The 27,907-nt window shown below is 44.9% G+C and overlaps 1 protein-coding gene across 2 annotated transcripts in view; it reads left to right on the top strand.

Moving 5' to 3' along the window:
- LOC139351985 (activin receptor type-2A) overlaps window positions 1-27,271 on the top strand; it is a 39,215-nt gene extending 11,944 nt beyond the window's left edge. The window contains exons 3-13 of one of the 2 annotated variants that reach the window (XM_070993966.1): window positions 5,310-5,517; window positions 6,703-6,836; window positions 8,152-8,306; window positions 13,668-13,691; window positions 18,427-18,570; window positions 18,837-18,980; window positions 21,434-21,579; window positions 21,689-21,803; window positions 22,341-22,479; window positions 22,577-22,707; window positions 23,085-27,271. In XM_070993966.1, coding sequence (XP_070850067.1) covers window positions 5,310-5,517; window positions 6,703-6,836; window positions 8,152-8,306; window positions 13,668-13,691; window positions 18,427-18,570; window positions 18,837-18,980; window positions 21,434-21,579; window positions 21,689-21,803; window positions 22,341-22,479; window positions 22,577-22,707; window positions 23,085-23,279 — 1,535 coding nt within the window. In that variant the 3' untranslated portion in view covers window positions 23,280-27,271. The remainder of the gene's footprint in view (window positions 1-5,309; window positions 5,518-6,702; window positions 6,837-8,151; window positions 8,307-13,667; window positions 13,692-18,426; window positions 18,571-18,836; window positions 18,981-21,433; window positions 21,580-21,688; window positions 21,804-22,340; window positions 22,480-22,576; window positions 22,708-23,084) is intronic. The other variant, XM_070993967.1, reaches the window with a different exon arrangement.
- Window positions 27,272-27,907: the final 636 nt, after the last annotated feature.

The following is a 27,907-nucleotide window of genomic DNA, read 5'->3' as shown; positions in this document are numbered from 1 at the left end:
CACAAATGAAAAAGTATGAAAAGTTCTGCTGATTTGAATGTAACTCAATAACAGCAGCCTGCAGAGCTTGTTTCCTATGATTTATCTGTCATTGCTGTGAATTTCCTCTCACGATCGAACATTTAGGCTCTCTGGGCTTGAGTCGGTTTTGTGGATCTGGTGTCCTTTAAAAGCTTTAGGCGAACTGGGGCCAGCGGCGAGTGTTGTCGGCCTGCAGGTCAGTGCATCTCGCTGAATTGCCTCTACCTTACGTGACCTCTTGGCCGCCATACAAAAGATTGAATTTTCAGAGCCGGCTGCAGATAATCAGTCATTTCCTCCATTCGGAGCATCTCTGCCAAGTTAAGGATCTTTTCATCTTCATATTGCACTCTCTCTGGTGAATCACGCTCCCTGTTTGCAGTCTAATTGTTCTTTAAAAATCCCGTCTGACTGCCTCGTCTGGTTGCAGCAGTGTCTTGCACCCTTGCAGTTTATTTTGGGGATTTTGGTGGGAACTGGGAGCTTAACCGCTGTGGAAAGGAGCATCGGCTAAATGCCCGAAATGTAAAATTTAAAATGTCAGAGTGGATTTTCAGAGCCACCGGGCAGCGAGCGAGGGGCGAGAAGCAGTTTTTCAAAAAGCCCCAGTGGATTGAGAAGTGGGTCGGGTGTTTAGACGCTGTGCAGGGGAGGCGTTGCTGAAATGTCCGCAGCTAAAGTAGGTCGCGGTTAACCTTGATAAATCTCTTGTAGGACTGTAAAAGAGAAAGGAGCCTCTATAAAATGCTGTGTGGTCATTTCTTTTCACAGGAAGAAAGGAAACCAAAGGGAGGGGGGCATGCTGGAAGGTGCTGCAGCGATTTGACTGATTGTACTTGCATTGGGAGACCTGGGTTCAGTCCCGAGTGAGCAAATATTCATCTTGACGATGTAAGGGACAGACAAAGCTTTGCTTTTGAGAGAGGGGAGCAATTAAATGGCACAAAAATTCTTTGGTTTATTGTTCTCACAAGTGGCCTCACAGTGATGCAGGTCTGCATGAAGGTTAAATGGATGTTTTTCTTTGCCTGTTTACCCCCACATGAGCCAACCTTGCGCTCTCAGAATCAGCCATTATTATCCATTTGCTTCATAGACATGTTGATTAAGACGAAATAGCGCACCGCTGCTTTCAGCCCTTTGTTTTATTCTTTTATTCTGACACAGCGACATTTTCCTTCAGCGCACAATGAATTAAATATATGTTCCTCGCATAATTACGAAGAAATCAACCTTGCATCAACAGAATGTGGCCATAGTTGACCAAGGCTGTATTTCTTTCTGGATCTTTCTCTCTGTCAGACCTTATTATGGCAAACAAAGTGAGCTCATGTTTGACATTTCCATGCGTGAAATATCTATGGGAGACAAAGAGGTTTCTCTCTTTATTGCCTGGATGTGCGCTTGTGGGTGGAAACTCTATTGTATGTCCTTGCACAATCGCTTGTGCAAGCTCTGCACTCAGTGACATTATCCGCTTTGGTGAACTCTGAGCTGCGAGTTAGTCAGAAGATTGATTCTTCTGCTTTTTATCCTTTATATCCGCCATAGTGGCAGGCTGTTCTTGGCCACCTTTGGCACCTTGGCCCTATAGGCGGCCGGCTTGTACTGTCACCTCATTTCAGAAACGTGATTGATTTGCGCTCTTAACGGCCATATTTACAACGGAGCACTGTATTTGCAGTTCACATGGCTTGTAGCTCTTTCTCACACAGTGTAATAACTGAATGGACTTATCAAGCTTGCTGAATGCAGCTTGCAGTTTATGTAAGGTTACGTTTGTCTTGGTGCATGTTCTTTATACACTTTAAGACTTTAGAGGGAGGAGCTCAGTCTCAGCTACTGCAAACAACAACTCAGTGAACTCATCTTCGTTGGTGCAGAAAATCGAGCCACGCAAGTCTGCAACCAGAGCTGCAACGATCAATTTTAACTAGAAATGAGTTGATTTAAGTTACGTTTTTATGCAGAAATACCAAACATTTGCTGGTTCCAGCTTCCCAATGTGAGGATCTGATGCTTTGTCATATATTATTTAATATCTTTGAGAAACTACACTGGGCTTCTTTCACGTACCAGAAAAACTCGGTGGCTGCAGCCCTGTTTGAAAGCATGGCTTGTATTCTAATATTAACACTTTTATGGTGACTTTCAATCAGCTAAAATCTCCTAAGACGTTTTTACACGCTCTGGAGACAAACCGAAATCTGAAAAATCAAGATTATCGTGTATTTATGGCTTGCTCTATCTCTACATATACAGTGTTTGTTCCACCTGCTTTCTGTGTCCTGTACACTCATGATGATGAGTCGCTTGTAATGAAGTTGGTACAGGAAGTCAGGCTCATCCCTGTGCCGCGCTCATCATAAATCACTCTGAGTAAAATGGAAATGCGTATGCCGGGCACCTCGAAGGAGCGTCCACGGGGATCAGCACTAGCATGGCTAATGCTGTTACACCAGAAGTGGCTAATGAGCTAACTTTCCGCTTTACCTCCGCATACCTCTCCATAATTATCGCCTTTAGCTTCCACGAGTGCCAGCGAAGGGAACGACGCATTCATCCAGGAAGATGAGAAACGAAGCGGCAAACAATGGCTGCTCAAACTGCTGAAGGGCCTGATGAAGATGTAGCGGATAAACTTAGCAAAGTCATAGCGCACATGGTGGTGCAGCAGGATCTCAGTGGAGCAGGTTAGCTGAGGACAGGGTCTTCCAAGGAAAAAGCCTGTTTCCTTATCTTTTGTTGCCTTAAGGTGATCCGTGGATGGAAAATATTGTCATTTGTCACCAGTCACAGCAAAATATCTTTGTTTTCTAAACCTCCATATGTCGCTGGAACTCTACTGACAGAGAAACAACACCCTAAAGGCATGATGGGATATCGAAGGGCCCATACCAAACGCTTTAGTACAAGACAGTATATTGTGTTATTTCCTCCTGGGTGGGTTATTTGTCAGCTGGATTTCATGTAGACTCTTCTTCACACCGACAGATTTTAATGTCTTGCTCAAAGGATTCTTGGCAGGAGTTTGTGATGGAAAAAAAAGACAAAATCGTCCTTTTCCTGGCCAGCTCAAGCAGCAAATTGAACCCACATAATTTGCTTTCACACTCACTTTTTGCCTTAATTTGGTCCAGAAAGTGATTCGTTTGCATTAAAGGCATTTTAAAGGAGTCTGCAGGAGGGAAAACCACATGAACCACATGTATGACAACATCTCCCCTGCGGTCTTATATATGCTCGTGCGCACGTTTGGGCAAACTCACATTTTTTCCACAAGCAGACATAATACCTGCTTGGTTGTCTGTTTACTCGTGTTTATCTTTGCTTCCATGTCTACACGCAGTTTGGTCTATACATACATATGTGTATTTTTTCCTACACGTATTTCTGTGTAAATACACCAGCACCAATCATTTCAACATACTGTACTGTTGCTTGGGCTCCACTCATTCATCTGTTTCCTCTCCTCTTTCTTTTCGCTCCGGCCATTTGCTCTCAATCACACAGGCAGCAGCTCACAGTTGCACCTGTTGCTGTGAAATAGTTTAGGGCTTCATGGGAAATGGATTTGACAAGAGAAAATGCCGTCAGCGGCGCTAAGAGGCAGAGTGACCTCGCCTCCCAGCAAACTCGCCACTCTCCTCCATCTGCAGCTGTTAGTGCCATTGAAAGGAGACGTGTGGTGCTCCCAGGCCCAGGGCTGGCATTAACTGGCTTTCCTTAAGCAGCCATTTTATTGAAAAATACATGATCTTGCTGAAGGTAACCTCCATCACACAAGCTAAGCCCTAATTTCTGGAAGCTGCTGTGACTGGAGACACGGTCTCGTAGATTGGAGTGTTGTTAAATTATGGAGCGCATATGAGACATTGAATGCAACAATAAATAAAAGCAGATAAGGTCAAAAGAGCAGATCCTTGTTGGCTGGAAGAATTGAAAAAGTTTAGAGTAAATGCAATGTCTATAAACAAATGAATAACAAAGATACAGCCTCTGCCCAGGACGGTTTGTTCAAGTATTTTCATCTGACATGCCCAAAAGTAGATCCCAAACCTCAGTCATCACACATTATACCTCCAAATACAGCGTAGAGCTGCAGCAAAAAACACATTTTAACACTTCAGACCCGGAAAGATCACAGCAGACCCATGTTACAGACCACGAACCCCTCTGGACTCAAGGAAGCATCCATCATGTCTCATTTGCATTTTCACTGAACGTAAAACAGACACGATGCATGATAATATCAGCCGCCCGAGGAAGTTCATAAGCATTTACCACACGCATGCACATCTGCTTCTAACACAAACAAGTGAAGTCTTAGCTTCACAATAGAGAGGAGTGAGATGTCTTTTCAGTGTGATTTCCTGCAGAAATGTGGAAAGTGGAAAAGGAAAAAGTAACACTTTTGATAAATAGCGGAATAAAAGAGCTTTGGTTTGACGAGACAATGTATCCAGATGGCTGAGAGTCAGCACTGACATCTTAGAACAGTAAAAACCTACTTATTGCACCTTGAGGAGCAGGAACACAATGATTCATAGGAAGCAATCCTGGTTTCCTGTGTGTCTGAACCGCAGCGCCAGGAAGCCAGCGAGCAGAGGCTGACTATCTTCAGTCCTGTCAGCAGTCTAAACTGGACTAACTCCCTGACAGGTGATGAGAGGCGGCAGCAGCAACGCTAAACTGACAAGCTGTCATGCAGTATTTTCCCCTGGATATCGGGTTTGTGAAAAGCTGCTGCCTGCGTTCATCTGCGGGAAATCAGAGTCTCCTTTATTTTGGCGGGGGAGGGAAGTCAGCTGGTTCACTTCAGTTGCATTTTCTGAGCAGGAGTTTGGTTTCTCCGCTTTGCTCTTATAACCTCGTTTTCTGTCACGTCTGGCTGGTTTTTATTGTTCATCTGAGAAAAGATTTCATTTTTCATTGGTGTATTGACCCTAAAGCACTCAGGAACTCCGACAAAAGTACCACAGAAGTGAATTCTGTTATTGCTAAATGTTTTACGACGTCACAGTATCTCATATTTTGAGGCTGTAAAGACATGTCCTTCCGCCAGCCATTGATGCTAAACTAGATTATACTCTTTGTCAATGACAGCGGGGCAGAATAACTTTTTCATCTCCCAGCTGCAGAGGCTTGTAAACCCTGCAATTCAGAAGCTGCTTCATGCATTTTTGAAGGTTTACCTGCCAAAATATTTGATAAAGCATTTGTTATTTCTAACCCGCTGTATGAAAAATGACAACCTTCGCGTTCAACATTTTCCTCGTCCTCTCCAGGTGCCATCCTGGGACGCTCGGAAACGCAGGAGTGCGCCTACTACAACTCCAGCTGGGAGAAGGAGCGCACCAACCGCAGCGGCATCGAGCCCTGCTATGGCGAGAAAGACAAGCGCCGGCACTGCTTCGCCACGTGGAAGAACGTCTCCGGTACCGTGGAGATCGTCAAGCAAGGCTGCTGGTTGGACGACGTCAACTGCTACGACAGGTAAGCAGGAAGAGCAGCTGGGAAAAAAAGCCCACAAATGACAGGCTATCGACAGGGTACTGCATCCTCTTTGCTGCTCCCTTTCAGTTTAAAAGTCTTTAAAAGTTCTTTTTCTATTGTTTTTCATTCCAGACAGCATTGGCCTGCAAATGCCCCTTTTGTCTGAAACATATCAAATCTTGATTTCGTGGCACATTTGTGACATCCTTTTCACATTCTGTAGGTAGGACATTTTGATTAAAGACCAGCTGAATCAACCTGGAGGAGGATCTGCAATTTAAAAGGCAGCCGTCACCAATGAATTCATCCTGTCCTTGAGCACAAGCAAATGAGCATTTTTGCACTTCAGTTTTAATTATGGCATCTCCTAAAAGGCTGTACATTCATTTGACAGAAAAAAGCAGCACACGTGGCTTGACTTTGAACTTGAAAACACCTTGAGCACAGTTTTTTGTCCCTCTCAATGACCTGCACAAGGCTACATTTTTAATTACCACAGACCACAGAAATGTAAACAACATTGTGAACTTCCACTGAAAATGAACTCAGCCCGCTGTATGCATCCAACCAGAGCAGTAAACAGATATTAATAGACGGTATTATTATAGTTTCTTCCTTGCTGGAACATCAGCATCGGATTCTGGTTTGAGCCGGTTCTGCTTGTGTTTTCCTTTGATTCCCGAGCGATAAAGTTGCTGTAGATTTTGCAGCCCGCACAGTTTGGGTACCTCTGCTCAGACGGCGCCGCCTCGCCTCCCTGGAGAGGCCAGAGCAAGTCGAGGGCGGCTGCCACTTCCTTTGGCTTTTATCTGATGACTGTGTGAGTGTGAAAGAGAGTGAGTGTGTGTGATTGTGAGTGCACATGTGTTTGTTGCGTGCGAGTGTATTGGCGTGTGTAGGAGTTATTTTATAAATGTTTCTCTCTCACATCTTCTGCAGCAGAGAGGGAAGGGAGAGGAGTGTGTGTTTGTGTGTCAGCGTGTGCATGGTCTAAGTGTGTTGATGCTTTTTAGAAAACATCATGTCTTCTGCAGTGAAGCGCGAGTGTGCACGCGCATGCAGATGATGTTTGTGTGCGTGCCCCTCGGTTGCACATAAAAATTCAATTGCTTCCACATCCTTTGTGCAAAGAGAGGAGAGACTTGTGCGTCTTGTTTCTAATTCCCACCTCCCTGTCCTCTGCAGTAATGAGTGTGTGGAGAGGAAGGAGAGTCCCGACGTTTTCTTCTGCTGCTGTGAAGGCAACATGTGCAACGAGAGGTTCCTGTACGCCCCTGAAGCGCCCCCGCAGAGCGACCCGCACCATTCAACCGCCTACAGTATGTACAGTCCAACGTATACGCAGCCATATCCCACTGAAAATGACAGTCAGCTCCTGGTGTGGTTGCTTTATTTGTGTTGCAGCCTCACCTGGAGTTGATTTCCTTTGGTCTTTAGATTTCCACCTGAAGCACAGGTGAACAAGCTGCAGTGGAAGAAGTTAGATGTAGACTCATACGTAGCATCGACATGTAATCCAGGCTTTTACTTTGAAGAGATCGTCCTCCACCGATTACGTGATTTAAGGCACTCGTGCTCTGGATCTTTGCCAGCTGCTGAGCTTCCAGGTGCTGCGGCCTTAAAAATATTTGAGGATTTGAGGAAGGATAGTAAAAGTCACAAAAGACATGAAAAAACACGCACTTCATTCGTTGCAGGCAGAGTTAAAATCACCTCTCATGACAAGATAAAAAATACGTCAGCAGTGTAATTCACGTGCTGACTTTTCATTCAATTAGCAAAGGAATTATTTACCACAGAGTTTACAGGAATGGGCGTTTTTCAGGGGGAGGAGTCGAGCTGGTCTGCAGGGGATGCAGGTATGAGTATTTCAGATGACTTGCGCACAGCAGTTTGTGCTCATTTACTGACCGGTGGCAATTCTGGTGTCCTTGCACTCATCACTCTGCAGCCAAATTGTCCAACAGGCCAGTCTGTCTCTTTGTATCCCATTAAATCTGACTCTGAAACCTGCAGACACCCTGTAGAGAAAAACTTTTCACAATCTCTCTGACAAACGCCCTGAGAGTCCCATGATGCAGCTGGTGCAACCCCGCCGGCCCCTGCCCGTTCTTTGCTTCCTTTCCAACCCCCGCCCTCCACCCGAGGACGGTGTTCTGCGTCCGAGCGCCGGCGCTTTGACAGCACTGCCGAATCAGACTGTCACACCTTGTGATGGCAGGACAGGCTGAGCCAGCAGGCGTCACCCGGCGACTCTCGCAGGGGTCGGACACAGTTCAGAGCTCTGTTATTTTTGGCAGGCGGATTACGTTATGTCACGAGATGGATTTGCTAATCCTGCTGCGTGTGGGTGTTTGTGCGTGCGTGCATTGATATGATCCCTGAGCACAGTGGCAGTAAGCTGTAAGCAGGGTTAGTGCTGCACTTAGAGATGATGTAGCATAATGTCAGGCCAATCAGGCGTCCTGTGTTCTTTCTTTTCCCCCCTCTCTGTCTAATCCTTGACAATGCCCATGATTTTTGTTTTCATTGCTTTGTATTTGATTCTATGAAGATAAAATAAGCCAATTATGAGCCATATCTTGTTTCTTTTTCTTTCTCTTTCCACTCTCCTCACTCTCTCTCTCCCCACAGCCACCTCCAACCCATTTTCCCAGAAGCCCCAGCTCTTCAGCACTCTGCTGTACTCCCTGGTTCCTATCATAGGCCTGGCCGCCGTCGTCCTCTTCTCTTTCTGGATGTGGAGACATCACAAACTGGCCTACCCTGCCGCCCTCGTCCCCACACACGTAAGTCTCATCGGGGTGAGAAAATGTAAAACTTTCCGGCCCGTCGCTGCAGCGCATCTCCAGAGGTCACCTGTCAATCAAACGGTGTGGCTGCAAGACTGTGGTGTCCTCTTTCTTCGAAGTTGCTGTTGATGCATTTAGTTTCTCTTTTTGTCTGTTCAGCCGTGACGTCCTACTTCATCTGTTAATTGCAAACAAAGGGGAAATGTGAAACGCAAACGATTCTTTCCTTCCTGTCAAACACAAAAGCTTGGAAATAAGCTGAAGTTCACCCTGCTTAAAGCTTAAAGCTGCTTAAAAATCTCAATTTATGACTAAAGATGATAAAGATGATCAGTTTTGTTGACATGGCTGTCCCACATGGGTTGAGGCTCATTAGTTGCTCCCGTATTGTCTGAAGCTTGCAGCGCGATACAGTAAGAAGCACTCTGCTATCTGCTCCGCCGTCTCTGTTTAACCGACCTTCAGCTTCGCCGCTCATCTAGTGGGATGAAGCAGCCTTGGCCTTTCCGTCTGCCGTGCAGCAGAGGGACAGGGCTACGGTCAGCCAGAACAGACACACTGTGCGCAGAGTTTACATTGGGATAATTGCTTTTTCAGTCTCTTCTTTCAAAGTTTTAGGGAAGGAGAAGGGAAGCCCTGGTTCTGTCTCTTTCCGAGCAAACAGCTCTCAGACTTGCTTTTTAATGTGCCGGCGTCTGGAGATGACTTTAATTGGGATGGCTCGGATCGTGTCAGATAGGCTTTTAATCACACGAAAGTGCTCAAATCTTTAAATTTTAAGTGCACATGCACTCTGCTGCTCCAGTTAAAATAGTTATTGGCAAAAAAGAAGAGTTTTGACCCACATTTGATGGCGTCCTCCTTCACCTTTCGTTATTCCTCACTTCTTCACACAATCATTTCTTCTTTTCCTATCCTGGCGTGCTTTTTCCATTGCTGCTCCTATCTACACGTTTGATCATATTCATGTCTCCACTTGAACGGGACGGTTTCACCACCTCTGTAAACCCTTTAAACGTTTCCCAAATTTCCTTTCTGGTTGGACAGAGAATAAGGCAGCTTTTTCCAAATTCCCGTTTATATTTTTTTATTATTCCGAGGCGGTTTTAACCCGACAGCAGCAGAGCTATATTCTCTGCTGCTCGGCAGCAGGGGAAAAAGAAAACCCATGCAGAGCCTCCACCGTATGGAAGAGGAGTCAGGGGCCTCTGCATTATTGATGAGGCTTTATATAGGCAAACAAAACTAAACACAGAGACGCTTGCAGCTCTGCCTCAGAGGATGGTGATGGTGGTGGTGGGTGGGTGGGGAGTGCGGGGGAGGGAGTGAAGAGAGACATGCTATTCTCTCAACTTAGTTATTGTATTTGCACAGTGCTAAAGCATAGCAGGCAAGAGATAAAAAGACAGTGACACAATACAATCAGGAGACAAATGCTAATGCGCCATGAAAAACAACCCTGCTGAGAGGCCGCTGAAACGTTGTACCTGGAAACAGATAAATGAATAAATAAACAGCATAAAACAAAACAAGATCATGACCAAAGACCAGAGGATCACATTGCTAATGACGACACAGTGGGGACAAAACAAACAGCTGAAATATTCAGAAAACCACAAGAGGAAGCAGATGAAAAGAAGTCGTGGCGGATGCGTGTGTGCCTGTGCAGAAGTGAATGAATGAGGAGGTGGACAAGGACAAGAGGAGGAAGGGAAGTCACTCGTACAGGAATGTATTTAAAAGTCAGCTCCCGTGCTTTGTTGGAAGGAGGTGATGCAGCAAGCCCCACTCGCCTGCCAATTGAAGGAGGCTAAAACAAACACAGACGCAGATGCAATCACAAACTGATACACATCAGATTGTTCTGGCGTCCATCGCTTGTTTTGTAATTGATTAAACCAGGTTTTTCAATATAGAAGATGGAGGAAGCCAGTCAAGAGGAGAGATATGGTTGCAGCGGGAGGGGATTATTTCTCTCTTCTTCTTCTTGTGTTATTGTTGTTGAAGAATGTGTTTTTGTGTTGCACCACAGGCTGTATTAAAAAAAGCAGAGGTGACTCCGACAATCGCTCAAACAGCTCACTCTCACAAAGTCATTGAGGACAGCTTGGAGCAATTCTTTGCACTGTTGAGAGTAAAAACACATCACAACCCCCGTCTCCTCCACCACAGGTTCCTGAATAAGGCCGTGCAAACACCTGCCTCGTGAAATCACATATATACAAGGAGGCTTTCAGGACAATATTACCACTTTTATACCCAACTTAGCATGTGTATGTGGGTTTTTTAAACGTGGATAAAGCTGCTAAAAATAGTCTATCGACTCCTTTCGCTTCTCCTTGGTGCGTTTTCACGTGGCGACTGTGCCGGAAAACGGGGGAACAATAGAAAGCAGCATGAAGGCTAGTGATTAACACCTGTGACTGCCACAGAGTCATTTGACCAAGGAGTGATACCTCCTGTGCACGTTCACACTGAGCCGAAAGCCAGATGTTGTTGGCTTTTTTGTGCAGTGTGAAACTCTTGGCGAGAAAACAAATCAGTGTGTTTCACAAAATGCCGACTTTTCCCGAAGTCGCTCTCAATCCAAGTGTTGTCCAAAGGCACTTAACGCCGCTGAAACACTTAAACTAATGAAATTTGAATAATTTGTCGATATTTTTTTTAACATCTGCTGCGTGAAAAACTCTCTTGATGTGTCAGATCGACTGAGTGAAACTTCAAAAACAGAAGATTTTTATAGAATTTTATAGTTTTCATCCCAAAAAATGGCAGTAGACCAGACTTTCCTTTATGCTTCATCATGTTTCTGTCGTATACTGCATTCATCAGAGCATAATGCGCTGTACTTAGTCATGTATTTTTAATGTGACAGTAACAAATTGCCCACAACTGTTGCCAGTTAGATTTTAAAGCGCCCTGTGTGCACGGGGAGTCATTATAGTTGTTCATCAAAGGTGCTAGTAGTGAGACACCATTTTTCCCCCCAACATCCATGTGCCAGCTACAGCGCTGCACCCTTTAAAGTGGGCTGCATCGCACTGCGCACATTTAATCTAAATCTCTAATTAAAAGAGTTGGAATGTGATTATATCACAAACAAGCAGCTGCAGCCTGAGCAGAGCCAGAAGACGTAACGTATAGACAGTGCCGATGTCACGTCTCCTTTGCTTTTGCAATGCCACCGGACCTTGAAGTTCTTAATTTTAGTTCTTTTTCACGTTTATGAGCCAGCGTCTGAAGATAATGTTGCACGTCGTGGAAAATTAGCATTAGGATCATTGGCTGAAGGACTGAAATTCAACAACTTGAGCTTGATTTAGAATAACGGAGAGAATCATACGCAGAAGTTCTCATGGTGTTTGATTTTCTGCATTTTTGCACACTTCCTCCTTTGTGTTTGGTCGCATCTTCCTCTGCAGAGGAGTTTTATCGTCATTAAATGAGAAAATGCATCAAGTTTCTGCCCTTATTTTCTGTGCGAGGTAATGAAACATGCAGTCTTCATGATGCAGAAGTAATTGTTCCCACTTAATGATCATTAATGGATTCATTATCACGACTCTGTTCTATAATTATACGAAAACGGCTCCTGCTGTACTTTCACATACAGTAGTCTGCTTTGCACTGGGCTGGCTGAAGGTGGAGGTTTGGGTGGAGTTCATACAGAAGAAGGCGGATTTATCACACCAAAAAAATGCACGTTTGATGATTTTCTTTTTTCTTTGCACACATACTTAGACTTACAGACTGTGCAACCCTCTTAAAAAGATTAAATCCTGTGTGAAAAGCAGACAATTACACGCAGCAAAGTAGCTTTATTGCACACTGTCATTATGTTATAATTGCGGTCCATCATGGGCCGAATATTTGCCACCAAGCCTCCATTATTCACACCACAGTGCAAAGTGGAGGCAAACTGGAATTGATTCTGTCTGAGTACACAGACCTGCAGCTTTCACACGGAGAGGCCTGAAGCACTTAAACATAAGTCTGGCTATTTTTCGACCCGGACCCTATTTTCTTATCTCTGTCCGTCTCACAATTGATTCTGACCAAAATCTCATCAATTGGTTTATTATGGAGCTACTTACATCTTGTTTGTCTGGGTCCAGCTTTCCTAAGAACTCCAAAAGATCCGGTGGACTCCAACTGTCCTGATGAGGCCCCTAAACCAAGCCTTTTTCAATGCTTTGATTGACCCAGAATGACATTATTAATTATAGAATTATCTTTTTATCTGTCAAATGAAATGCCAGTGAATCTATTGGCTGTTGGAAAGCAGTGACACCAAACTCATGTGTCTGTGGTTGCGGAAGAAAGGGTCCAAAGTGTGGCTTTATTTCACGGAGGAAGGTGACAGCAGTGCTCGTGGTGCACATGTGTTTAAGCAGCAGCCATATGCTGAAACATCTCTCTGTGCGACGTGGGCTTAAATTCCAGGAATGCCACGTATTTGACTGCACGCACCGTTTCCCAGCCGAGCAGCACGCCCTTCACAGAGGGTAAATATCCCATGTTATCATAACATTAGTGCTGCGCATGCAGGCTTAGCAGATTTTGTTCTTTGCTTAAGGAAACCTAAATGATAACGAACGCTGTACAAACATACACTCGTTTCATCCATTTTGGATGATGACAGACGGGCCGTTGCTACAGTTGGCAGCGATCAAACGGTTGCACACCTGAGTCACACGCATGCCTTCTTCTCTGCATCGACACTGAGGTCAGACTAGAAGTTGCATTGACGCTGAAAGGGGACGGGCAAGGCCCACCGTTTCATTGATCAGGAATCAATAGAGACTTGGACTGAGATACAGAATTGGCATCATGAAAACATTATTAATCCTCAACTCCCGCACTGAAACATGACCCTGCCCTTTCCTGTTTGATTTGGTGCAGGCTGAGCTCTGCCTTAATCTCCTCGCCTGAGGGGCTTGCATTCACTTTCTTAGCCCAACATTTCTGTGTTTCACACGCCTGTCATCTGGGTGAACTTTATGTTCAGCGTATGTGTTCGTTTGGTTCCACCGTGCTCTAAAAACACTTCTTTTACACGTTGTTCAGTCCATCTTCTGAAGCTCTGCTGCAGAGCGTCATTTAAGTTCCTTAAAATGTGCCGTCTTTTGCTGCCATGCTTATCAATGCCCTCTCTGATCCATGTGGGATCCCAAACACCACACAGACCTGTGGCCCTTCATGTGTCCCAAACCATAGCTTTGGAAGTCCTGGTCCTGGAGTGCGAGGGGGAACAAAAGGTTTCTCAGGGACAAGCCATCATCTCCGAGCTTTTATCTGCCTCCACTAACTGACAGAAAATAATTTCTCTGTTTGTTTCTTATGTTCCTTTTCAACAAGCACGCCTTTCACATTATGGTGGAGGTAAGAGCAATTCAATTGAAGTTGAAACACTATTAGCCCCCCCCTCCCCTTTTTTTGGGTTCAGAGCTTGGTATGAATTCTCCACCCAGACCACCATTTTGTTCTTCTCTTTGCTTTTTCGACAGCGTCTTGTTTACTCAGTTCATAGCACATTTCTGTGTGTTGGTTTTTTTTGTTTTTTTTTTGCCTGGGTTTTATTGCATGGATGGATTTCTTTTGTGCTCCCTGCTGAAAATGTATTGTGCATGGTGGAAAGTAGCCAAAATGGCTCTGAATGCAGCCCCCTTTTTTGTATGAATGTCCACCTGTAATGTTTATGTAACATATTGTGTATGATGTGACCCAGTTTCCAGAACAGTGTGTGCCAGACATATGGCTCACCATGTTTTTATCATGCCCAGAGACAGAGCAGAAGTGTTTGAAACTAAACCTGCAGCTTCTCCATCTTAAAAGCGGGCTGAGGACGAGTGCAGATGCATTTTGCATAAGTAGGAGAATTGCCACTTACCTGGAACATTTTTCAAGTCAGACTGTAAATTACTTAAGCACAAGAGGAGCATAAGCCTTTGCAAATGTACTTTGGCTCAAAATTTATCACAGTGGAGTAGAGGTATGGCTGCAGACACCACTGAAAATCCGCATGTAAAAACGAGAAGGTAGCTCACTTCACAAAACCCAGACTCTGGCTCATTGTGGATCCAGGCTTCTGTGGCTCTTTTTAAGGTCACGTCAACAACACAAGCTTCCTGGTCATATCGGAAACAAAATATGACCTTAGGATGGGCCGAGAATGACCGACAACATTTTAGTGGCTTCATAACAGACTCATTTTATGTCTAAAAATCAAACTTGGCGTTTTGATTCTGATATGTCTGTGTGAGCTTATCTACACCTAAACCCAGAGTTGGGGTTAGGGACAGGCCAAACCAGACCTAAAGGATCTGTTCTGATATAATAGATGAAGGTGTAACCTGATTAGGCCATGGGAGATGGTTGAGGGTTGGAAGAACGGCGTGAAGCAGCAGATTCTGTTTTCCTGTTTCCTGTGGTCTGCTGACTAAGTGTAATGCGCCCCCGTTTGAGGCCACAGCGCCCTGTGATCGGACAAGGGATCCGGTGACTCCCGCGGGAGGCCAGGCCCGGGCCGGGCTGCCTCGTCAGGGCGAAAGCCCGGAAGACAGACAAGAGTTTCCAGAAACAATGCAGACACAAAGAAAGAAAAGAGTCCTGCGCGAACTTGTTTGCTGTGTGGATGGTTAACTGTCTGAATGGTCATTGGAACACGATATCAGACCGGTATAGATGAAAAAATAAGACGAATCTAAGCGTTTACTTCAACTCACCCTGCTCTCTGAAACCTCTACAGAGTACATTCTCATATATGCAAAGCAGCATTGAAAACAGATGCAGAGAAGCATTTCTGTGAAACTAAAGCTTCGTTACGTTGGATGGTACAATGTGTTCTTGAAGATGTTTTCCAAGGTGCCAACTCGGGACCGTTCGGGCCATTCTGTAATCCAACCTCAGCACCATCATGGGTAATTTTCCCCGTCATTTGGCTGGCATTCAGTGTGAAAGCAGTGCGTAGAGACAGCAGGTCTGCCTCGCAGCTCTGTGTTAGAGGGGAAAAGCTTTAAGTAAACACATCAGTTCCCACTCGAATCCTCCATTACCCCTTGCACTACCAGGCGGTTAGTGAAAGACAGTCACCCAGCTCTATATTTTTTACCAGAAAACAACAGAAAGTTGTTTTTACTTTATTCTTACAAAGCTTGTTAAATAGGCAGACGTGCTGCTGCCACTACAGTATTTTGCGCTACTTCAACTTCAACTCAGTCACAGATTAGACCGGATGAAACTTCATCATCCCTGGGGAGCAATTTGGTAATTTCAGGAGCAAATAGTACTATATAAATTAGGTCTTAACAAGGCTAAGAGCCAAGCTACAGCTCTGTGAGGCTGCCCTACTCTACCCCTCTTTGGTTTACCTGGATATTCTCACCCCAACCCAAACGAGTCTCACTCCTCCTCCTCACCCCTCATGCCTAAACCCAACCAACGATGGCCACAAGTACTCGCCAGTCAGAGTCGTGCAGGTCATGACTTCGCCTTTCTGGGATGCTAACATGCTCACGATGACAGTGCCAAAATGGTGATGTTCAGCAGATGTGATGCTCACTGTCTGTCCCATCATTGGACAGCATGTCAGCAAGCTAAAATTGAGAAAAGCTGTCACTTGTACTTATTTCAATGAAGGAATACTGAGGTTACAACGAAGGAACAATTTCAGGCAGGTGTAAAACTGACAGACATATCACAACATATGAGCTTATGAAACATTCATATGGCTCCAGTTACGGATGTGTGAAAGGAGTTGTGGTAAAATTTGTAGCCAGCTGAGACTCTTTCGGTTTCTGATTGGGGGATTTTCTCTTTTTTCTCCTGCAAGAGGCTTCTAGTTGTATGAGATTCTTTGGTCGTGTAGTCTATTCATAGATTTTCTATGATGTTTCAGTGGTTGGACTGTGAGGTCCAAACCCCTTCAGCTTGATCTTTTTGAGACAGTCCATTGTGGATTTTGAGGTGTGTTCAGGATCGTTATCTTGCAGTAGAACCCATCCTCTTTCCATTTTCAGCTTGTTGAAATGTTCAGTGTCCAAAGCATGATCGATTCGCCGCCATGCTGGACATTTAGAGACGACAGAATAAATATTTTGCTGTCTTCTTGTAGCATTCTCCTGCTTTGTGGGCATCAGTTATTTTAATTTTCACAGTGCTTAGCAGCTGCTTAGAGGAGGCCATGGCTGCTGATTGTTGGGGCGAGGTTTGAGGACTCATTATTTATAAAGCTTTGAAATTTGCATCACTTGGCATTTTCTAACAATGGCCATTGTTAGGAATGGATGATGAAGGTCAGCAACATTGGTAAAAGTTACCTGAGAGCTCAAATCTCTTGGGCTGCCCAAACGTTTGCATGCTGCTGCAAGTAGAACCTCACTGAACTCATTCGTTTTTAAGTGATAAACACTAATTTGAGTGCAGAACGACAAGATCTGTCTCCTCTCTTTCCAGCCAAACAGCACTGCCCTGTTTTCGTGTGCACTAAATGCCAAAGTTCATGACCAGGCGTCGCATTTCAAATCGATAAAAATCAAACCCATAAATGCTGCTAAATGATGTACAGTTTGCTTCTGTAGCTACAATAATCTTGTCAGGACAGGCGGTAAAAGCTGAAGCCACTTCTCCCTGTTTTACTACCCATGCAGTTAAATGCTTTTTCTCTTGGCCCTGTAGCGACTCTTAAGCTCATTTTTCACTGTGGAAGACTTGGATCGCACCAATATTTGTCTTTGAGAGCGGTCGGATGCCAAAACCTCGACCTGTGTGTGCTGCAGTGTCCCGAGCTCATTGGTGTGAGTGTGATCGTCTTGCCACTCGTATCGGTGCCATGTCTCGTAACACAAAAGGGAGACGTTTTTATGGGAAGTTAGGAAAACAGGCTTGGATTGACAAGCACTTTTGATATGCTGTCATGGTGTCTGAGTGGATCCTGTGGCCCTCGGGGTTTTCAAACTTGCTCCAGCTTATCGAGCACCTCGTAAGCCTTCAGTTCAAGTAAAAACATGAACATCGGCAGTGTTGGGGGGGGCGGGGGGACTGTTTCTTTTTACTGACACCACTGATACAGAGGCGTGGAAGTAAAGTGGAGATTTTACAGCAGCGTATCTGCTTTCATCAAAGGCCATCAGTCATGTACTCGACTTTCTCCTCTACCTTTTATCCTTTTGGAAATGTGACTCCCACGTTGCATGCTTCTTTTTAACCTTCCTCTCTCTCTCTCTCTCTCTCTCTCTCTCTCTCTCTCTATCCTTGCTCACCCTCTGTCCTTCTCTGTGAAGTCACATGTGAAAGTGATCAGCTTAATCCCGATCACCAGCTGTGTTTAACCTACTTTATATTTGGACCACTTGGCTTCCTTGCTTCCACTTTTGTTTATACGGGATTAGCATGAACACACAGGCGCACGCATGAGGTTTGACCTGCCAGGGGTTTGACACGACGGCTCTCCAACATGTTTATTGAACCGGTTTCATCAGCCTTGCTTCATATTCATTCATGTCATTCATGGCAGGCAGCGTTTTAGAGCTTTCCCCACCCACTTTTCCTCTGCAGCTCATTGGATTCAAACTGGCAACCCTCCAGTTACAGTCCCATAAAGTTCTGTAAACCCAAGCAAGTGCATCCCCGAGTGGTTTAATTGAATTTAAAAAGAATTAATTCATGCTATGCTATGTCCTCAAGGCCAAAAAACTTCACAGTAATAATAATAATAATAACACTAAACCTAAACATGCAGCGCTTCCTCGACCAGACTTTCCAAAGTGCTTTAACAATCAAATAAAGCAAACAGCAGACCCATAAAATAAATAAAGCAAGTCAAAAATAAAAGGCAGTGAGGCACCACAGCAAAGAAAGACAAAGAGGCGGAAAAATTGTTGGCAAAAAGAATTATAGGAGAGCATTGTCACATAAACTGGAGTCTATAAATGTAATTTGTAAGATGTGATTTAAGATGTGAAGATGATAGTGATTCTGCTGGCCTAAGCTCCTCAGGCACGTTGCTGCTGAGCCAAAAGCCTGGTCACCTTCAGTATAAGCCAATGCTATTTTAACACGCGACAAAAAAAGAAGAGAGAATAACACCGTCCTTTTCTTCTCCTTTTTTCCTCTGCAGGATCCCGGGCCCTCGCCCCCGTCCCCCGTTTTGGGACACAAACCGCTGCAGCTGATCGAGGTGAAAGCCAGGGGGCGCTTTGGCTGCGTGTGGAAGGCCCAGCTGCTCAGCGAATACGTGGCCGTTAAGATCTTCCCGATCCAGGTATCATGCCGGACATTTTGGTGGTTTTCATGAAGACGATTTAGTGTTTTAAAGCTGTGAAATGAAGACAAACAGAAAGCTGAGAAACGTGTGATGAGCTAGTTTCTTTAACTTTTTGCCTTACTTCAAACTTGGTGCGATATTTAATCATTCTAACACCAGTCACCACTTTCCTTTGCCTCCACAAGCTTTATTTGATGCTTTTGTTAATTGGGCGGCTTGAGAACAGATATAACATCTGTATCTCTCTCTCTGTTCTCATCTAGGACAAGCTGTCGTGGCAGAACGAGTATGAGATCTACAGCGTGAGCGGCATGAAGCACGACAACATCCTCCACTTCATCGGCGTGGAGAAGAGGAACAACAACCTGGACCTGGAGCTGTGGCTCATCACCGCCTACCACGACAAGGTATGCCGTCCGCCATGGAGACAAACTGCTGCACGTATTGATTCATTCTTGGTTTCATAACATGAGGCAGCAACTTTTGAGGGATGCAAGCACTTTAAAGATTGTTTGTGACTGCATCCTCCTCATCTGAACAGTGCGTGTGAGTGAAGCTAATCCTCTGGTTTAAACGAAGCTAAGCTAGCTTTAGCTTAGCTTCCTGCAGCTGCAGAGACATTACACAGGGAAAGTATTACTCAGTAAAATGATCTCTAATGAGACCAAGACTGAAACAAATCAGTACAAGTAAGATATGTGCAAAATTGCAACACAAGAATAAAGTGTCTCACGTCCAGAATGATACAGAATGGACCCAAAAATGCTGTTGGAGGAATGTGATTACCGACAGGCTGCACATGAACGCCTGTTTTCCAGTGCGCCGGCTCTCTGATTTCCTGCCTGATTTCTTCTGCTAACCAGGTTGTTAGTGGTCGTAGTGTATCATCTCATGCTTATTGCACACAGATCAAAAGCCTCTAGGACAGGCAGTCGAACACTAGAAAAGGGGTAAAACATGCATAAAACCTCCACGTTGTATTGATTCTGTTAGGTGCCTTAGCGAATCCATAATTACAATCATGCTGTGTTTTTTTCCATGTTAAGTCTTGTTTACCCAGAGAAGGTGGACTTGAGTTTTGTGAGGCCCGGTGTGTTTCAATCACCCTCTCATCCACAGTCTTTGGAGTATGTGGGGCTTTTAAGTGCCTCTGCGTTCTGAGGGTCATTACCAGCGAAGTGGGGAGCGACTATTCTACGCTTCACTTGCTCGAATTTCCCAGCCAGGCAGAGAATTTGAATCACAGCGCTCAAGAAAGCTTCCCTGCGTGTATAAAGGTTGAAAAATTAAGGGTTGTGGGTGTGGCGGTGAGGCTTGAACGCCACAATGCAACTCTTAGTAAGCCACTTAACTCTGCAGCACTACAAGTGCTCTCCAAGCAGAAACAACATTGAAGGAATTTGCGTGGAAGGAGTTCTGGGAAAGGTCACTCCACCAGTAACATATCCGAAACACAGTTTAGTGCCCTGTCAAGCACGCACTGTAATTGCTTTGTAAACAGAAGTCTTTCGAGGATACATAAGTTAAACTTTATCCTACAAAAACCTCTTCCTTCCTGCCAGTTTTTGAGAGCAGGTGTCAAAGTCGGTTTGGACTGAACCTCGGCTTACGTAACTGCTGGAGCAGTGATTGCAGGGTTCAGCTTCTCCTTGACAGCTGATTTATGCCTCCATGTTTGATGCATCAGAGCAATTTTATGGGTTGAGATTTGCAGTGGCTATAGCGTGTAGTGGCTTGCTGTGAGGGATACAGGCACCTCCAAAACTCCCCTTATTTGACTCTTTTCATATCTTGGATAATGCGTGGATATTAATAACTGTCGTCGGCCGTCTTTCAGCGGGACGTTGGCTGCTTGGTCACTTGCTTTTTCACAAGATGATGATAAAGATGATGTTGAAAAACTAAAGGAACCCAGGTGGAGACACAGCATTTCTGCAAAAACAGGACACCTGAACTGATCAGACTGAATTACTTTCTACATCTGTTAGAGCTGCCTGCCCTCTGGTGGTCACTCCGCCAACTACATCTGTTTGCCATAAATGACCTTGTATCATTGACATTCATTATGTAAGAACAAAGACATGTATAGAGAAGAAATGAAGCAGATGCAACTCGAACATCGGGGTTGATATAAGCAGCTTCTTTGGGGCAGTTTTATATGTCAGCAATGTTACATCTAAAGATTCTCACCTTGCAGACAAAGGATTTCTCAGCAGCTGCCAGGCGATGAAAGATGCGTCTCTGCAAAGTAAAATAGCACAAAAACTTTGTGGAAATTTAAGCAGGTCTTTGTGGAAATTTAAGCAGGGCCTGCGTGCTCAGCGAACCTCCCTCTGATAAATGGAGATTAAACAACAATGATCAAACACCACAACAGCAGGTAGATAAATGAATAACATTTACCACCCAGTTGGTAGTAAATCTCATTTATCGCCCGTCACTGGAATTTGAGGCTCCAGGATCACCTCCAGGGTTTCAATATCGAATTGTACGGTCAAAGAAAAGTTCGATTTCTGCTTGATTTCAACCATGTCGCGAAAACTAGATTAGATTATGTTGAGTTAAAGTCCCACACATTTAAATGTATTTAATCAATTAAGTAAATTATTTAGGTCTTTGAATATGCATGCTAATAATAATACGTTTTCCCTCAATAACCTAATTAATGCTTATTGATAGGAAGTAAAGAAGTTGCACATGAATTACAATCTTGGGGACCCTAACCCCCAGAATCAGGCATTAATGACTGATTAATAGCCAATGTGCGGCTAATATGTATGCTAATGAGCAGCCTGTGTTACAAGAAAGTGTGAAAGGAAAATGATCCTGAAGCTCAGATGTCTCTCTTCTCTCCCTGCAGGGCTCACTGACAGACTACCTGAAGGCTAACGTGGTGTCATGGAACGAGCTCTGCCACATCGCTCAGACAGCGGCCCGCGGCCTGGCCTACCTCCATGAAGACATCCCGGGACACAAGGACGGACACAAGCCCTCCATCGCTCACAGGTACGCTGTCAAAATATTGGCGGATTTCGCAGCTTTTATCAAAGCTGAAGCATCATTTTGACGCGCTCTGTTTCTGGCTTCAGGAGTTGTTTGTTTTTTTGTGTTTTAGGGACATTAAGAGTAAGAATGTGCTGTTGAAGAATAACCTGACAGCCTGCATTGCTGACTTTGGTCTTGCCCTGCAGTTTGAAGCAGGAAAATCAGCAGGAGACACACACGGACAGGTACAGTGAAACGTACTACAGCCCACCGACTTCTCAACACATGAAAGTAGTTGTAATGTTGGCATTTTTAATGTTTCAGTGGGTTTGACTGGAACCCGTAGAGACCTGTGTCCTTAAGGCGATGTTACTGAGTCACCATTATCAATATTGATTTGTGAAAATACCCAGCAGCGCCTGTGGGTGGCAGTGTGGGCCAATGACTTACACAGACCCTGAAGGTCTGGAAAATCTTGGTAAATAGTTAAATACACCTGCAGCTGATGGCAGATTGAGGTCATTCCCAGTTCATCACTTTGTTTTTGTCTGAATGGTTTCAGTGGTTATAAAAAAACATGGTGAAATCACGTCATTTGAACTGTTTTGCTTTGACGTATCTGCCAACGAAGCAGCAGCCATGACAGGCACCACTTTTCGCCGCCTCAGCCCATCTGTCAGCTGCGTCATGACTTTCTTCCTCCTCGCCACTTGTGCTCGATTTTGTAATTCTGTCATGCCGCTGACCTTTGACCCCTTGAGCTGTTTCCTTTGAACCTGTAGGTGGGAACGCGGCGGTACATGGCTCCTGAAGTCCTGGAGGGCGCCATCAACTTCCAGCGCGACTCCTTCTTGCGTATCGACATGTACGCCTTCGGCCTCGTCCTGTGGGAGCTCGCGGCGCGGTGCACCGCCGCTGACGGTGAGTGTGACGCATCAGTATAAGACCACTAAAGGTGCACTCTGTGTCATGTTACTCCACAGCAACTCTAATTTCGAACATGGTTGTGCGTTAACAGGGCCAGTGGATGAGTACATGCTCCCGTTTGAGGAGGAGGTGGGTCAGCACCCCTCTCTGGAGGACATGCAGGAGGTCGTCGTTCATAAGAAACTGAGGCCCTGCCTGCGAGACTGCTGGCAGAAACACGCGGTGAGCAGCGAGTGAATGCGTGTCTTTCTCACCATTTTGTTGTTATAGAGCTGCTCTGTCACTGCATGCTCACATGTTTGATTCGCTCAACTTGTTGCACTATATTTGATGCCAAAATATCCTTAAAAAAAAACACCAGGAAAGCCAAAACCAGCATGAAATAGACGTTGTTGGAAGTTTAAAAAGCTTAATTTTAATTATAAGGTTCAAAGAAAACTCCTTGAAAGTGCTTGATTTTCTGCTCGTCTTTTAATATATTTAATACATATTTTAATATTGCTGTCTCCTTTTATTAATCACAATCAGGACGTCTGCTTAACAGCTGTTAAAGCAAACACAGTGACAGCATCCGTTGATGACTGCTCTCTCTCTGTCAGGGTCTGGCCATGCTGTGCGAAACCATCGAGGACTGCTGGGACCACGAGGCCGAGGCCCGCCTGTCCGCCGGCTGCGTCGAGGAGCGCATCGGCCAAATGCAGCGCCAAGCCCCGATCATTGGCCCCGAGGAGATCGTCACTGTTGTCACCATGGTGACCAACGTGGACCTCCCGCCCAAGGAGTCCAGCTTATGATCGCCCAAGGAGCCAGCAGAAACACGGATCAACACGAGGGGATGAGCAGCTAACCCTGGTTGGTTGGCGTAGTGGGTTTTTTTTTCTTCTTCTTCCTTTCTTTTCAGTTTCTTTTTTGTTTGTTGGTTGTTTTTTTTTGTTTTGTTCTTTTAAGTGCAGGCCGCTACTCGCGTTCAGGAAACACCCTGCGCCCACCTCACCACATCAGTTGATATCCACCTCATTTTAATATGCGTGCCTGAGGATTTTAACATTTTAACGGTCGAGACTCTCTCGTCCCGAGCGAGCGATTCGGGATATTACGACGACAATGACGACGAGACGACGCCACCGAGTGAGAGTGCTGACTTGCTGGGACACTTTTATCATGTATTGTTTTTATATGCATACACTCACATAGGAGGCGACCTGCTCTGCTCGGGTTTTCTACGGAGAGAGAAGATCTGGCAGAGAAATTTCACAGAACTCTCAGTGCATTTTAGTGTAAAAAAAAAAAAGAAAGAAAGAAAAAAGACGAGCACCTGGCTCTGGATACATTTGCTGTTTTCCCGTGTGCGTTTTTTGAAGAAACGACTATCGTTCTGCCAATAAGCAACGGCTTCTGAATGTTTATAGTGTAATGCTGCTGTACATAGTGTATTATGGACCCAGACAACTTGGTAATCAAGCTTATTTTAAAGGGGTGAGGGGGGGAGGGGGGTCCATTTTCAAGCATTATGACGATAAAAACCATAAACCTCCTTCAACCAGGTATACCTCACTTCAGATGGACACAGTTTAAATTAGTCCCTCTCCCTGTTCACAGTCATTGCTCACACGATCCACAACCTCGGCTCCTGACGCTCAGACGCTCTGCTGCCAGCCGTGACGCTCGTGGGTGGACGTGGTCAGCAGAGCCTCGTGGCCATACACGCCGTAAACAAAGTGTTTCTCCTCGTTTTCCTCCCCTTTCTCAGTCTTTAGTTTTGCTCCACTTTTGATTTGTGACTGAATGACAACTTTCTCCTTTTTGACCGTTTTCATTTTTTTCTTCTGATAATGGAAAAAAAATAAGTATAGCCCCATGATGAAGTTGTCGTTTAAAGTGTTTTTTTCCGTTTTGGTTTGCCGTGTCCGTTGTCAACGGTGTAATACAATCTGTCGCTGACAAGCCCAATTTTGGCCGTGAGATCTGGATATACAGTATATGTGCTTATATCTCTCTGTATTAGCGCTGGGTACCGGCTAATGATGCCTCTGCTGTTTGGTCGCAGAGCCAGGTCAGGTGGTATATATGGTCTTGGAGCAGATTTGATTCAAAATTGATCATCCGATGTGTAGAGGTGTCAGATTTGAAGTTTCGAGGGGGTCTCTGGAGGTACCCAGCCCTACTTTGGAGTTCTACCTGTATTTAGCTGAGCCAGCTTGCTTTTGATTTGATTGCACACATCTTTTCTGGATTACTATTAAGAGTTTTCTGCTCTCTTTTGATACACCTCAGGAATCTTTGCTACTCACCACCTCCTCGCATCCTCCGCCTCTTCCTCCTCATCCTCACCTGTCTCAGACTGGAATACCTCCTCTCTCGCTGATTCTTAACGCTTCTTCTTCTTCTCTCTCTCTCTTTTTCCTCATCTCGACTTGCGAAGGTTTAGCCGTGCTGTCGTTTTCAGGGACGTCTGTAGAACCTGGTCGAACCCTTAATCTGTAGAAACCTGCTCAGGATGTTAGCAGGTATTTCTCAGTCCCTGTAGATCCAAACCAGGTGGTCTGGGCTGAACCTTGAGAGCTTGTTAGTTCGCCAGTGTGGTCAAATTATCCGGGGTCGGGTAGCAGTAGCAGCAAGCTAAGCAGGGTATTCCAGACCACCCTCTCCCCTTCCCCTGCTCCTTGTGGGGGTTCCCAGGCCAGATGAGATATATTATCCCTCTAGCGAGGGTCTCCTCCCAGGTGGACCTGCCTGGAAAACCTCCAAAGTAAGGCACCCAGAAGGCATCCTGATCAGATCCCTGAACCACCTCTACTAGTGCACACGAGCACTCGACATTTAATTGGACAGACAGCGTGTTTCATGTCTTTCTCCAGAATTAGACAAAAGCTGCTCAAAGCTATAACAGATTAAACAGTTTTCTCAAAATAAGCAGCTGATTTGATAAGGGTACCCGGCAGCTCGGTGCTCGTTTTATGCCCCTGGCTGTGATGGATGGTTTGAAGTCCCGCTGACGCTAACGAAGCGATCGCACGGCTAACTGCAGCGAGACGAGAGTTCTCTCTCTCTTTCATCCTGGTGCCATCTCTACGTATCCATGTTAGTTACTCTTGTAGATGTCAGGCAAAACGGATGTATCTGTCATTGTTGTGAAGGCAACAGTGACGTTTTTGAGTCTTTATTTCCTCTGAGGGACATTGAACACTGGTGCCGGCAGACCTGCAGTCTCTCCTCAAGCTTTGGGACGGTTTCAGAGGACACAGTTTAAAATCAGGCCTTTCAAAATCAAGCTTTGCGGTCATGAAGAAACTTCTTTCTGCCATCCTGTTTCACATTCAGGGCAATATATAATGATACTTTATTGCACGCTGAGCATTTTAAGCGCTCAAGGAAGTAAGAGCCAAGTAAACCAATAAAGAAACAAGACAAGAAATTGATTTACAATCAAGGCTGCACGGTGGTGCAGCAGGTAGTGCGCGTGCCTCACAGCAAGAAGGTTGCCGGTTCGATCCCCGGGTCAGGCGGGGCCTTTCTGTGTGAAGTTTGCATGTTCTTCCCGTGCATGCGTGGGTTCTCTCCGGGCACTCCGGCTTCCTCCCACAGACCAAAAACATGCTCATTAGGTTAATTGATGACTCTAAAATTGTCCGTAAGTGTGAGTGTGAGTGTGAATGTTTGTCTGTCTTTGCATGTGGCCCTGCAATCGGCTGGCGACCGGTTCAGGGTGTACCCCGCCTCTCGCCCATTGTAGCTGGGATAGGCTCCAGCCCCCCGCAACCCCGAAAGGGATAGGCGGTATAGATAATGGATGGATGGATGGATTTACAATCATTTCAGGAGTGGGGAGTCAAAGCAAATCCTCCCATCCTGTGCAGCAAACAATCAGGTTGCAAACTGAGCTAAATATTTCCCATGAGCACTTATATGTACCCCCACTCTTCTGCACATTTTAACTCATTTTTTCTAGGACAAAATTAGCTTTATAGCAACTAACAAAGGGCCATTTTCCACCAAATAGCAGAAGCTGTAAAAGTTCCTTGAGCGTGTTTGTATTTAATTTCCTGCTGCAAAAGTGAGATGAGATTAGATTAGATGAATCAAGAGGGAGTGACAGTAAAAGTAAGACAAGTTTGAGATTTTATTTCAGCACATGCTACGAGCACTACAACACCACCTGAAGGAAGTAGAAGCCATCATCTTGTTATTTACTTACTGTAGCACGAGTACGATATCTGCATCGATATCACTTCCTTTTGCTGCTGCTGTTTTTTCAATTAACTGCTATTCAAAAACAGCCATTATCTAAAGTCATCATGAAGCTCAAACAGTCAGGGACGATCAGTACTGCAAACCCCAGCAGCCCTTCAATAAGTACTACCTCACTCGCAGGGATTTCTTTGGGGTAGAAAGAATGGCAAATAAACCAAAATCCTAACCAGGTTCTGCCAGAAGAAAAAGATCCAAATTCCCAAGTTCTTCAAATATTTCTTGAACTGGGAGAAAAGATCCAGTTTGAGGGATTGTTTGCCAGAAAAGTTTGAAAATAAGGCTAAAAAGAAGTTTCCTCATCTTTACCATCATGCAGCATCTCTCAAAAAAGGATCCTCGACACGCGCTGACTGGCTCAAAAGCAAAGGAAAAACACCAGTATTACCCTTTTTAGTCCCCAACTTTGTGCCCTCAAATGCAAAACTTACCAGTATTCCAGCAGCCAAGTGGATTTTACAAACTGCCTCATGTTGGTTGGTTACCTGCCAAAGTGACTGTTTGATCAGCCACAGCAAAAAAAAAAAGAAAAGAAAAAGGCCAACGTGCCAGCGTTTGGTTGATGATGGTGGACTTGAGTTTAAACTGTGCTGGAGAAACCGACCCAAGCCAACAAATACCATTCAGGGATTCAGTACTATGCTTTTCTAAGTTCTCGCGAGTTATATGCAACCAGTGCCGCAAACTACCCTGCACTTCTGTAGGATCAGCTGCAGGAGCGACTCTCAACAAACACACACACAAATAACTTGTAGCATTTTAATTTTTTTTTTTTTTTAATCCGTGACCTTGCATATTGATATATGTTGTATTTATTTTTTAATTTACAGGCCTGAGGTTTTGGGGATCAGAGCTCAGGTGCAACTCGGAAAAAAGTTGGAAGAGTTGGCACGATTTACGGTTGTTGTTGGGGGGGGGGGGCGGGGGTTGGGGGGGTGGGCCTTTCGGTTGTAATTCAGGAAATACTTTAATTAATTCAAAAAGAAAAGATATAAACGGTAACATGCTTCTTTCTATTCAGTCTATGGACAAACGACCGAGAATGAATGTTCTTCAGACTCCTGGATTCCAGTATTGTGTGTACTTTGATGGATTGAGCCCGGCCCTGTGTACCTTTAGAGGGCTTTGCGTTTGGCTGGTTTCGTGTGATTGTGCCCTGTCGCAGTAGAGACAG

The sequence above is a fragment of the Chaetodon trifascialis genome, chromosome 24 (genome assembly GCF_039877785.1).
Source record: "Chaetodon trifascialis isolate fChaTrf1 chromosome 24, fChaTrf1.hap1, whole genome shotgun sequence".
Taxonomy (NCBI): domain Eukaryota; kingdom Metazoa; phylum Chordata; class Actinopteri; order Chaetodontiformes; family Chaetodontidae; genus Chaetodon; species Chaetodon trifascialis.
Note: the sequence above shows the minus strand (reverse complement) of the source record. Positions and strands in the feature narration are given on the sequence as shown.